General features: G+C 52.2%; 1 protein-coding gene across 5 annotated transcripts in view; it reads left to right on the top strand.

The window, feature by feature from the left end:
- Window positions 1–13,577, top strand: part of DPP6 (dipeptidyl peptidase like 6) — a 949,209-nt gene that overhangs the window by 809,044 nt on the left and 126,588 nt on the right. For all 5 annotated transcript variants that reach the window (XM_073887499.1, XM_073887496.1, XM_025862147.2 and 2 more), the window contains exon 8: window positions 11,577–11,697. In XM_073887499.1, the coding sequence (XP_073743600.1) occupies window positions 11,577–11,697 (121 nt within the window). The remainder of the gene's footprint in view (window positions 1–11,576; window positions 11,698–13,577) is intronic.

Below are 13,577 nucleotides of genomic sequence, written 5' to 3' on the forward strand. Positions count from 1 at the left end.
ATACAAATAACCCCGTGAGCCCTCTGGGTCTGTACCCTTATACCCCAGGACCCAGAGGTAAGAAGCCATCGGCCTTAAAACTCCCTCAGGGAAGTGCTGAGTGAGAGCTTTGGCTGATAAGTGTGTGCCACGTGCCTACCAGGAGGATCACGTGGCTGGGGGCGGGTCCTTGGAGCACCCCAGCCTGGACCACATGCCCGTGGTGGTGGCAGGGCAGAAAGTGGCCCTCACAGACAGCTCCAGGGCCACTGGAATAGGGAGGGCTAGCTTCAGACGAGGCCGAGGGAAAGTGGAGATCGCCAGCAAGTGGTTATAGCCAAAACATCAAGCCGTGAAACAGAAGCAAAGACCCTCCTAAGGGTGATGCTGTAAATACAGTTGTCTTTCTGTCGGTTGATAGGCATCTGCCGCAGGGCTGGTGCAGCCATGCTAGAGATTACAGTCCACCGATGATCGCTGTCATCTGGTGCAAAGGAAGCAGTCTGCCTTGGAGAAGGGTTGGAGGCCCTCTCTCCAGCAGTTTGCCACGTGGCCTGAAAGCCTGTTAAAGGTCCTTTGTGAGGCTTTTAAGTGTCCCTCCCAGGCTGAATCCTTTAAAGGAAGACAACTTGCTCAGCAGTTAGCGCTGACACCCATGATGCGTTATGTCGTGATGGTTCCCGGGAGCCAGTGGGTTGAGGGGCTAAGGGAACACCAACCCCCTGGAGCGCCGTGGCCCGCATGGCCCAGTCCAGGGGCTGCCGTGGCCTGCACAGGGTTCAAGGCGTGGGCTGTGGTGCCACTAAAGATGGAAGAGGAAGGAAGAGCAGGATCCCGAGGTCGTTCAGGGCCAGCAGGCTGTTTTCGCCGTAAGGGTAAGTGCTACTCATCTCACCCACAGCCTGCGACGTGACCCGCTCTAGACCAAGGCGAGTGGTCACGTCTGCCCGTACCTCAGGTGAGATCATGGCTTCCTACCTGACCCGCTCCAGGGACCCCCAGTGGGCACCAGCGTCCACCCACTTGCATGTGGAGAGACCCTCCCACTGCCTCTCCTCTAACCGGTGTCGGGGCAGCATCACACCTGGGAACTTGCCCGCATGGCAGTGTCCCCATGGCCAGCGCCCAGCCCACGCCACAGTCGTCCCTCGGCGGGACTGCCCCACCGGGCTCCCTTGTCCACTCGTCGCCCCCTGCTCCCACATAGCGGCGGGGTGGCCATGGAGCGTGCGGTGCGCACACGCCCTCATTTAGGGCAGCTGACAACCACAGTGCCCACCGGAGCCCTCCAGGCCCCCTGTCCTTAGAAGAAAGCACAAAGGCGTTATCGTGGACGGCAGGAGCTGCCTCAGCTCTCCCTGCCTCCTCTCCCCGACGCCCTCCACACTGTCTGCCTTGATCCGCCCCCTGCGGCGTCCTGCATTCAGCACCGGGTGCCTCCACGTGCCTCTGCCCCCTCCACGGCTGTCCCGTCTCCCCCTGGCCGGCTTCTGCTCACCCTCCCCATCCCCACTCCCACGCCATCCTCGGAGGACCCCACCACCCGGGCCGCGTCGGGCGCTCCCTCCCACCAGCCCTTCCCAGTGGGGGGAATTTCAGGAACCCAACCAGGCCGTCCTGGGCAGCCCTGGAGCCTCAGAGACCCACGGCCACGAGGGGGTGTACTCGGCGCTTGCACACCGATTCCTGCAGGCACAGTGCTGGTTGCTGCCCCCGAACCGGCCGCCGCTCCGCCTTCCTGGAGCTGGAAGGAGCATCGCACGCACTTAGTGGGCTGTGAAACTCTTTAGCTCTGGTGTGGAGGTCAGTAGCGTCACAGTGGACACTAAACCTGAGGGGTCAAATTAATGCACAGGAACATAATTTTACTTTGAGACCTCTTCCTCAGCTTCAAAAAAATAACACATCTGAACTCTCCAGGTTAAAAACGTGTGTCCAGTGGGTGAGAGGATGCGGAGAGATTTTTCTGGGTGGGTGACTTTGAAAAGGAAGCTTTTCCTCGAGTTTGAAGGCTGCTTGCTGGGCAGGTCATCAGTGCAGAATTCCTGGTGTTTCCTCTTGGTTTGGGTTGGCATTTTGAAAGGATGAAAAAGTGCAAGTCCTTTCTGGTAAGAAAGGTAGTTTTAGGTTCTCTATAAGACTCTTCCTTTCCTGGCACTGAGCTCTGCCCTGTGGAATTAAAGCCTGTATTAATTTGCTGAAGTGGACATGCGCTATGATGTGGGACCCTGAGTTTTGCAGGACAGTGTGTGAGCGGCTGCAAGGACCCTGTTAGCGGGGTGGTGCCGTCTGTAGTGAGAATCAGGTGGGCTGATGACGTGTTCGGCTAATCATGCATTACCTTTAAATGTGCTTTAGGACCTTCAGGGTTTCCTCCTGCAAATTATCTCCTACTGGTGTGGCTGGTGTGGTTCTCTGTGTTTTGAGCCAGTTAGGCGATTTTTGTCATGCCCTGTACCTGTCTGGATGAGAACCAGTGTAAGAACCAAGTGCTCTGAACTCCAGGCTGATGGATGTACTGGGAAATATCAAATGTTTGCCCAGGTAAACAGAGTTGTAGTCACTGCCCAGATCCGATGGGGTCCCGCACAGCACGTGCTTAGTGCTAGCCTGGTGAATCGAAGCAGCTCGATGGGTGTTTGTCAGCTGGATGAGGGCATCCCCAAACTGGATAAGCATCATCAAGAATCTTAAAGCCTCTCGTTGATCAACAGCCTTGGCATCCCCTCCACCCGTCCGTTCTCCAGATGGGGTTCTAAACTAGGATAATAGAGGGTCACTTCCTTGCCCAACTGAGCAGAGGAAAGGCCAAAATTCAAGTCAGAGGAGAGCAAAACAGAGCAAGTAAAGAATTTATTTAATCTACAGATCAGTCTACAGGTCAGTTCCTGACCTTGAGCTCTTAGTGGTGGGAGAACAGCTCTCCCGGCTTGCGGGGAGACACAGGGACCGCACATGAGCATGCGCGTGCACCTGTGTGCACGTGTGTGTTATTACCCTTTAGTTCAGAGGTCACGGCTTCCCACAGTCTTTGCACAAGGGGTCTTGAAGGGCCAGTTGCACTTTGTCTCCAGCAGCCTTCCTCACATAATCTACACACAAAAAAGTCTCTTTTGATGAGCTTTGCTGGCTGCTTTTCATAAATGTTCTATCATATCAGTCTCTGCTCCCATTAGAAGAGCACACTGCATTCTTAGCAATGTTGGGTATCATTTTGGTTTGGTCTTTGACAATTTGATAAACAAACGAGGCCCTATGTAATAAGATTCCTTTTTATCCGTGAATACAAACGCTTCCGTATCTTCTAGGACTTTGTGTGGGTCTTTGATATACTTGCTCATGTCCTTTACCCATTCTCTTAATTGCACAGTGAATGTGGTTCATGCTTTCCACTTGTAGGAACTTATTCTAGGGCGATATCAGAGACCCAGGCAGAGATTTTTGTACAAAGATGCAGCAATAGCATTTTTATTATAATAAAAACAAAATTGTGTCAAAAATAGGAACCTAATTGAGGATCCTGGGTGGCTCAGTCATTAAGTGTCTGCCTTTGGCTCAGGTTATGATCCCAGGGTCCTGGGATCGAGCCCCGCATCGGGCTCCCTGCTCAGAGGGAAGCCTGCTTCTCCCTCTCCCACTCCCCCTGCTTGTGTTCCTTCTCTCACTGTGTCTCTCTCTCTGTCAAATAAATAAATAAAATCTTTAAAATAAAATGGGAATGTAATTAACATCTCCTAAAAGGCGTGGATGAGATGCTTCATGACGTGGAAAAGCATCTTTGATATAAATCTTAAATTTGTATGCAGAATCATATATGTTGTAAGTCCTTCGTTTTATTAAAAACTAGATTTTATACCCACCCACCAACACACACACACTCACACACAGACACACACACACACACACACATCTGAGAGGGAATAAAATACAAGAAAGTCTCTTTTAATAGTCATATATGTGTATACTCGTGGTCTGTAGGATTATGACATCTTTCCTTTTTTCTACATATGCTGTAATAATGGTGAATTCATGTGGCCCGAGGTTGGTGGGTTTTGCTGTCCTCGTAGACAGGCTGATTGCATGATCTCAGCCAGCCAGTTTGCTTTCCAAAGAAACCCAGCGCTATTTCACTGTGTCCTCCTTTGGTGTTGGTGAATGTCCCTCGTAACTACTCCCTAGTCATTTCACTCCGGGAAGACTCGGGAGTTCCCGCTGTCATCGGTCTCTCTCCAACAGGAACTACATATGCCCTGGGAGTCTGAGGGCTGCTCCAAGCCCCCTGTGGCGGTCTTGTATCGATCAAGCAAGCATTCTGACTTGAAAGTCCACAAAAGACATGCTTGCCATCAGCTTGGCTGGGAAGACTATAGACAGGAACTGTTGGCCTGCAGAGTGGTAGGTGTGTCTCTCCTGCGGGATCGCGGGAAGCAGTGCCCCCACAGCCATAAAGCGGCCACCGGCTCCCCCAGTAGACAGGAGCCCAGAGGTAGGTGTGGGATCTGCCCGGCCCTGTGGCCCTCTGGAGCGGTGGGCATAGCTTCCAGACCCCACAGGGACGTGCCTGGTGATGGAAGCCATGCACCTGGATAAGTCACAGCTCCGGCTTCTACCCAGGATATACAGCTCCCCTCATCCAGATGCAGGGATCAAAAATAGTGTCGCCTGCCTGTGGAGTCCCCATCTTTCCATGCCAGTGTCCAAGACAACAGAAACAAAGTTAGCCCCAAGTCAACGTCCATGCCGACCGGACCGACCATCAAGTTCCAAATGGCCCCCACAACAGGATTTTTCAATACATTAGTCACAGTTGGTCATTTCAACTTGCTGCTATGGGACCTGTTGAGGAGGCCATTCGAGGGACCAAAGGGGGCATTTATTGTACATCTAGAAATTAAAGCCATCTTGGAACATGAACCTGACCAGAGCCAGCCTCCCAGGGACATGCTGGCCACTGCCGTCCGCATTTTGCTTCTTCAGCAGAGACTCCTAAAAGATATGTTGACCAGGCTTCAAGACTTAGAGACACAATGTCCATGTTCTGGTGACATGTTTTATTTGTATGTAGTTCCAGTGATGTGGGTTAACCATGGGTAGTATGTCCCGTGGAACTGGGATGGCCTGCGGCAAAGACCATCGGTTTGCTTTAGGAATGCATAACTTCCTTATGATTACTGCTGAGCCCGTGGTAAGTGCTGGTCACTCCCGTGTCCATTAGCAAAATTGCGCTTGCTCAGGAAATGGGGTAACTCAAGATAAGAAGTGAAAGGAAGAGGAAAATCAACTAGTACATAATCACTGCTCTCAGGATGGCTTCTCAGGGTTAGGAAAGTCAGTCTACAGGGCCAGTGAAAGGGACCTGGGATAATATGACCATTGAGGTTTTTCAGCTGCCGTATGGAGAATCCATGTTCCCCTTCAGTGCTAACACACTGGGTTCACTATGAACGTTGAAATACCTTTTCCTGATCTGAATATTCATGAGGCTTTGGGGTTGAATGATGTAGAAGCTAGAGAAAATCCTAGAGATCCAGTACGACCTCACATTTTATAGTGAAGGAGGTGAGGTTCAGCGAGCGACCCACGGGAAGCTGGCCAGCTAGTGGTCTCAACTAGAATTGAGGTTTCTACTTTGAGTCCCGTGTTCCTTCCACCTCATCATTCTTCCCTGACCCATGTTGCCAAGCACGGAGCTGTTCAGTACGCTTCCCTGTTGGCCTGGATTTTCCAGAACGAAAAGCTAAGTTGCACCCGATTATAGTAATTATCCCATCCTTGCTTCCTGAGAAAATTAGCTCCCTCTTTAGCTGTGTATGTCACCGTGAGCTTTGTGGTAACCACCCTGTGCACGTGCGGATATGCATTTTATTGTCACCTGCTCTGAATCCATTTTAGAAATACTGAGGGTATCAATTAGCACTTAATACCCACACTCACACAGACAAATGTTGATTTCTACCGAGTTAGCTGAAGTTTCATTAGTTTTTCAGATTCCAAAGAAGTCAAAGCCTCAATTAGTCAAAACCCAGCTAATTCATATACTAAATATTGGGGTATACTACTTACATGGAAGAGAGATCTACCAACACACACAGCATCAAGAAGGATGGATAGAGATTCAACCCAATCCACTCATGTACAACAACAACAGTTCTAGGCAATGAAAAGTATATATTTGTGTAGATGATCTTAGGCAACACAAGGTTCTTAGTAATAATTCCATGCCATATACCTCATTCTATTTAGTAAATCAGGAAAGCAGAAAAACATGGAAATATTTCCCTAGTAAAGACTGAAACTGAAAAGATCTTTAATTCAAGAATTCATCCAGAAAATCTGTTGAACTGAAAGGTCACGTTCCTCCAGAGAATTCCAATTAATTGAACTTTCACAGAATTTACTGTAACCATGAGTGTCTGAACCATATTTAGTCAAAAGTGCTTATTAAAAAATCAGACTAATAAAAATGTCAAGTGTTTTGTAAGAAATAGGGAAATATATATTTCCAATCCCATTTGGTTTGTACTTCCTGACATCTCTATTTAAAACCAGGGTGCGGATCAGGGTGAGGGTTGTGCTGAAATTGCTGTATCTGTGGCTCCCACCTTCTACTCCAAGGATAGCACAAAGAACTAAAATGCCCAGAAATGAGGGAAGGGATTGGACTCGGTGAGTCAAGGTACAGTGAAAGCAAATTTGTAGGAGACCGTCTGCCAACTAGTTGTTTGAAAACTCACACATGTCCTTACAGAGCACTGCCATGCACACATAGCCCTATTAAGGATTGGGGGGGAGGGGACAAGGAGCCAGAGACGCAGCCCCACCCGGCTGGAATCTGCAAGGACTGTGGGGAAGGACGTGCAGGTGCCGATGGGGAGGGAGCTCTGGGAGGCAGCGGAGGCGAAACGGATCAGACCATCAGAAGGTGCCAGCAAACTCCAGAGGGGTGCACGCTGGAGCCACACGTCAGGCCCTCAGAAAGTAAAGGAGAAGCTCCCACTTCTAAACTCCCTCGTGTTCTCTGCCTGGATCTTCGTGCTCCCTCCTTCTCCACATGCAGCCACGTGCGTGTCAGTGAGGAGGGGCAGGCACAGGGGGCTCGGCGGACGCGAGAACTCCTGGGAGGATGGAGCCCAGCACAGCCTCCCAGGAGGACTGGGCCTCGGGCAGGCAGCAGGGGAAACAGTCTCAGATGAGGAGGAGAGAGAAGGTGTATGGAGGAGGGAACACCTGGAAGCCCCCAGGCAGAGCTTCCGGAAGGGGCATCAGGATCGAAGGGGTGCAGGATGTGGGGACTGTCTTCTGTCCCCAACAGGTACTTGTGCTCGGAGACCACGCGGGAGGAGTGCAGAACAATCTGATTACTTTGGGGGAAGCTGAGTGTATATTTTTTAAAGCTTTCTGGAAGAAAGAATCAAGGGCCGAGCTCCGTGCCTGGGATCGCAGGGCCGCAGTGGTGATGGCGGGCTTTGTTGGCTCAGCAGCCTTTCCAATGACTACACTCGAGTGGCCTCGGGCCCCGGGGCAACTGTCAGGTGCAGAATCTGCAGAGATGCAGCCATCCTGAGATAGAGGTGGGCAGCCCCCTGACTGGAACAGATTCTAGAACCTCGGCTGATAGGATCTGGGACCTAGCAGGGGCTCGGGCCCAGCGCAGTCCAGCGGTCATGCAGCACCAGACCCAGGCTCACCTGAATAAAGCCGGGTACGGGGGCAGCAGGTGATGGCTGCCATGTCCGCCGGGAAGATCCTGATGACAGTGGCGCTGTGACATCTGCCCCGGGCGTTCGTGTTCTTCTGCATGAGAAAGAAGTGGCCAGAGGGAAGGTGAGGCGTCAGTGTGGCTCAGACAGGTGTCCACAGTCTCTGGTTCATTGCTGTTTAGAAATCACACTGTCTGTTTTTTTAACACATCGCTATAGAGAGGCGGCATGCCATGGCACAGACCCGCCTGAGTTCCCGAGTTCCTGACTCCGCGGCGACCTCGGGTACAGCGTTTTGTGTCCTCACGCCACCTGGTTTGAACCCCTGCTGCACCAGTGACCAACGAGCTGTTGGTCAAGTTACTTAGCCTCCCTACGCTCATGTCTTCATCCTCCAAACAAGGCTAGTCCCTAACCAAAGCATTATCATAAAAACTAAATGAATGTTTATAAAGTTATCTGAAGAATGCCTGGCCAACATATGCAAAAAAATAACCCAAAATGGATCAAAGGCCCAAATGTAAGAGCTAAAACTATACAAATCTTAGGAGAAGTCATGGGGGTAAATGTTCATGACCTTGGACTTGGCCATTCTTAGATGTGACACAAAAAGCACAAGAGAAAAAAGAAAAAAAATCGGTGAATTGGACTTGATCAAAATTAGAAGCTGGTCTAGCTCAGATGTCACCTCCCCCACGAAGCCTCTCTTGATCCCTCCTGACGGAGTGGGTTTTTGTAGTGAGGACCGTGACAGTGAAAGCAGACACTGTGTCGAGCCCCTCCTCTGTGCTGGGTGCCGCTCTAAGTGTTTCCGATTTGTCAGCTTGCGCATCACATCCGCCCAGGGTCAGCTTCTGCTGCTATCTCTATGACAGGTGAAGAATCTGAGCCCAGGTCACGTAGCGCACCCTCCGTGCTCCCACGGCCTGTGGCGTGGACCCTCTCGTGTGGCCTGGAGCAGACTGAGCTGGTACGGTCTGGACCCCCGTTTGCAAATGTGAGCCTCTGAGAACTGCCGCTCCCCCTTGTGTCCCCGTGTGTCGTCGGACCGACCGCCACAACTCCTGCAGGGGAGGGGAGCGAGGGAGACAGGCAGGCCTGGGGCCTGGAGTCCTGGAGGACCTTGAACCCTGGACCAGACGTTTAAGCTCAGTCCCACAGTTACCAGGAAGAAGCCACTTCAGGTTTCAAGGAACAGAATGACATGATAAAGATGGTGCTTTAGGAAAGAGAATCAGGACTATGGTGTGTGAGATGAATCAGGGGAGGGAATGACGGGAAGCAGGGACACCTGCTCCCTGTGGGTGGCACCGGGGGCATCAGCCCCAGCAGGCGAAGGGAGAAGCCCCCTGCAGGAGGGGAGCTAATGCCTCCGCACCTGGGGGGGAGGGTGACACAAGGACTGGGGCGCTGCACACAGGGAAGGCATGGAGACACTCCCAGGGCGCCGGGAACCGTGGCGATGAGCTGCGCGCTGAGCAGGGCTGGGGAGTGGCGGACTCCGCCGCTCACCCGCCCCTGTGCCTGCCCTGCCCCTGCCGGCGCCAGTCTTCAGGCACAGAGCCGCGTGGCCCTGGTCTCCGACCCCGGGAGCTCCACCTGCACGTCTGGAGGAAAACGGAAAACGCCTCCCAAGCAAAACGCGCTCTCCCCTACAACGTGTTTCTTTTCATTTTCCTTCCATTAAAAATAAAACCAAGGTGATAAAAGATTTAATATCTATCACAGCACATTTTATTCACTCAAAATATTAATTGGCTGCAGTCTGACTTGATTCAAAAATTTATTATAGGCTTAGAATACATAAAAGAAGTTAAAATTTAGTGATAACATCTTTCCCTTAGGCAAACTTACGAGAACAGCTACTGAAGTTAAATTAGGATGTATACTTGTGTCTGGAAGTTTTCCAGCTCCCTTCTGGTCGAAGGGAATCCTTGAAGCGCCAGGCGCCCTGAGCAGAAAACTGATGCTTGTGCTTTCAGATCTGCCGTCGGTGAGAGCCACCTGGGGAAACCATCTTTTGTGCGTTTTCAGTAAAAAAAAAAAAAAAAAGTTAGTATTTCCACCCCTTCCTGTGCGGTGCAAAATACCCCTCCCTTTGTGGTCTCTTAAATGACACTGACAGCATGTTTTTTAGTCTCTTTAAAAGAAGAACACCTGGTTTGAGTCCTGTGCCTGGCCCACGCGGCTCAAGTTTCCGTGGACATGGCCCCATGGGCACGGAAGGCAGGGGTGCAGATGCAAAAACTCGGGGCACAACAGATCAGTACCTCAGAGAGCGCGGACATTCTGTTGGCTCGTTTTTACTTGCAGAGCTTCAGGAGACATTAGGTTTCTCCTGGGCCATGGGTTTCTAAATTTGGCTGCACGTTGGAATCACGTGGGATTTTTCTTTAACATTCTGATTCCTGGCTCTCACCCCTCGATACTGATCACTGGGCTGGGCTGATGAACCGGACAGTGGGATTTTTAAGAGCTCCCCGGGTCATTCTAGTGGGCACCAAAATTCAAGAGCCACTGACCGAGACTGTCCTCTCCCTCCACGAATGGGTCACCACCACCCAGCGGCTCAGGAACGGCTTTGCCTCGCGTCGGCCCGTCACCCAGACCTGGGTTCACTGAGCATGGTCAACAGACCCTCACAGCTGTCCCCTGGCTGGTGTCTCTACCGCCCCCTCATGAGCACCCTCGGATGACGGGGCCAGGCACACGGACCCCGTGTGGCCCCGCCGCCTTCTCATCACCAGAAGACTCACATCTAGCCATACTGCTCCCTGCTGCCGGCGGGGTTCCACACGAGGAGCCAGTCCTGCCGGCCCCTGGCTCCCCCTGCCACCTTGCCCCCGATAGGACAGCCCGCACGGAGCCCCTGTCCACCTCCGCCGACACCCCGCGCCCCCCTCGGCTCGGCTCTCCTCCCATTCGGTTTCCTCCGTGCGGCGAGGTTCTCAGCCCGCCTCCATCCTGCTCTTCACGGGGCTGCAGCATGAACAGCACTTTCTCGAAACCCCGTCCCCTGGCGCAGCACAGGTGACCCTTGAGGACTTTATGCTGAGTGAAATAAAGTCGCAGAAGGACAGACACCGTGTGATTCCATTTACACGAGATGCTCCGAGTCACCAGATTCGTGGAGGCTGATGGGAGGGGTGGGGGGGCGCCAGGGGCTGGGGAGGGGTGAGCGTCAGTGTTTCGTGGGGACAGAGTCTCAGCTGGGGACGACAGGAAAGTTCTGGAGATAGCAACCACGATCGTGGCACATAGTGTGAATGTGAGCAATGCCACCAAATTATACACTTAACCATGGTTATGGTGGCAAATTTTGTGTCGTGTATATTTTTCCACAATAAAAAATTTTCCCGTCATGTTCTCAGCGCCTCCTTTGACCTAAATTAGGGAATCCTGTTATGTCTTCCCGGAGCTCCCCCTGCCCCGATCAGAACATTTTCCTGGTAAAGTTTGTCTTCTTTCCCGGATTGTAAGGAGAACAAAAGCACATTATATGTCCCACCCCATTAATCACAGCGCCTCAGAGGAGGTGCCACTAAGTAATCATAATGACCATTGAGTGAATAAATGCCAGGTTCCCAGTGTTTCCGCCCCCCTATCGGAATTGCTAGAACAGTACAGTAATGGAAAACAGTCATTGCGGTTTGAGTGGAAGTGCCTAAAGTATGAGACCACACGTTGTCCCGTCCTGGGGCAAACTGTGTGAAGTAGGGATGGGGGGAGCCGTAGGGCTACGTGGGTGAGCCCCAGATGACCCCGACACTGGCTTTGTTCTATCGGAGAAATGCAGCAGGCCAAAGCAAACCACACCACCGACTTCAGATTTCTTAAGAGCACCCTATTTAGAACCACGTCCTGCATTAACACTGTGTTTTCTCTCCTCCCAATTAGATATTTATCTTCGAAAACAACATCTACTACTGTGCGCACGTCGGGAAGCAGGCCATCCGTGTGGTCTCGACTGGAAAGGAGGGCGTGATCTACAATGGCCTCAGCGACTGGCTGTATGAAGGTGAGCCACACGGTGGGCTGGACGGCTCTGTGGGCCCTGCTGCCGCGAGACCGGCGGTGGTGGTGGTTGTCGCCTTTGACCTCTGCTGTAAGTTTACCTCCCGTTTCTTGAGGTTCCGCCAGGTTACAAAGACGCTGTTGGAGCGTCAGGGAGCATCAGGCCGTCAGTGGGAGCCCTCACCCAGTGGCCAGGTGCACAGAGCTTTCCAGGACCCAAGCTCCTGGCGGAAGGGGCAGGAGGCGCTGTTCTGGGAGGTCCGCGAATGCCCAGGTTTCCCGAGCCCCTCCCCAAGAGGTAGGGTGTCTTGTTTTGCCCGGGGGTGGAGGGAGAGCTGGAGAAGAAATAACGGGCAGAGCTTTCCGAAGAAGCCGGTCCGGGTGATTTGCTGTTTCCAGGACACGTGCCCTGCTGCACGTTTTCTCCTGCTGGCTTTCCTCTGCGCCAGAGTTCTCCACTGGAAAGCATTATCGAATAACTAAAAATGTGAGCGGGAGGCTCTCTTCCTAAACATTTATAGTCTGTCTCCACACGGATGAGACTTTTGTCGTAACAGCAACGATCATGTATTGATCGCTGTTGCGTCCTGGTCGCTGTTCTGAGCCCTTTCTCATCTGTAGCCTCATTTAACCGTCTGGGCGTCTGAGTCATCTCTAAAGGGCACTGTAGACAGGGGGCTTAAACAACAAGCATCTGCTCCTCACCGTTCTGGGGGCTGCAAGTCCGAGATCAGGGCGCCAGCCGATCCGGTGTCTGTCGAGGACCCACCTCATAGACAGAGTCTTCACTGCGCCCACACACGGCAGAGAGGGGGAGAGAGAGAGAGCTGGTCTCTTCATCCCCTTATCAGGGCACTGATCCCACCATGGGGGCTCCCCCCTCATGATCTCATCCCCTCCCAAAGACCCCACCTCCTAACACCATCCTACTGGGGACTCAGGCTTCAGCGTGAATTCTGGGGGACACGTTCAGCCCATAGTGCCCTCACAACGACATGGTGACAGGAGTACCATTGGCATTTCCCACATGAGGCAAGAGAAGCTTAGGTGATCTGCCAAAGTTCACACAAAGCTAAGGAACAGGTACTGGGGAGTATCATTGTTCAAGTCCAGGACAATTCCTTTCTACAAATCCAGGTGTGGATCAGGATGCTTCTGCACCAGCACTGGGCCGATAAAGAGATTATGTCTCCTGCACCTACCTGCCTGAGACCACGTGGCCGTGGTGACAGTTCACCATGCTAGGCCAAGGGGAGGTCAAGGAATTCTCAAGCCCAGAAAAGACCGTTTTTCCTCAGTGCTGTGCATTCCTCAAGCCAGGACTCTGCACTGTGGGGCTTTATGCACCAACAGGCCTACAGCAGAGAGATCCGTAAGCTTAGTATCAGTTACCACCATCAGTTCACTGAGGTCTCCGAAGCATAAAAACCTACGACTTGGTTTCTTGTATAAGTTGTATACAACGAAATGCACAATCATCAGGACACGGTTTGGCATGAGTTTGACAGATGTCTGTACTGTGCCCCCCAGTCAAGACATCGAGAATCCCGTCATGGGATTGTTGGGTTGTTGGGTTGTTGACAACTCAGAAAGTTGTCCTGAGCCCCTTCCTGTTCCATCCCCCACCTGAGTCTCCCTTCCTGATACCACGGCCAACCTGATTTCTGTAGGGCCTGTTTTCCAGCAGACATGCCAGAATGGGGGTGCCCATCAGGGCTGTCCTCTCCAGGGTGGTCACCCCTCCAGGGGGTTTATTCTAACATGGGGCTGGCAAGGCTCAGAGCACTTAGGATTCCAGATTTTGAGTTGCTTTCTGGGCCCCAGGAGAATCAACCTGAAGATTTTTTTGCTATATTGTCCTTGGCCCCACCTGAGGGTGTCACT

This window comes from Callorhinus ursinus, unplaced genomic scaffold, assembly GCF_003265705.2.
Source record: "Callorhinus ursinus isolate GAN/ISIS: 27379988/994484 unplaced genomic scaffold, GSC_fseal_2.0 scaffold80, whole genome shotgun sequence".
Classification (NCBI taxonomy): Eukaryota; Metazoa; Chordata; class Mammalia; order Carnivora; family Otariidae; genus Callorhinus; species Callorhinus ursinus.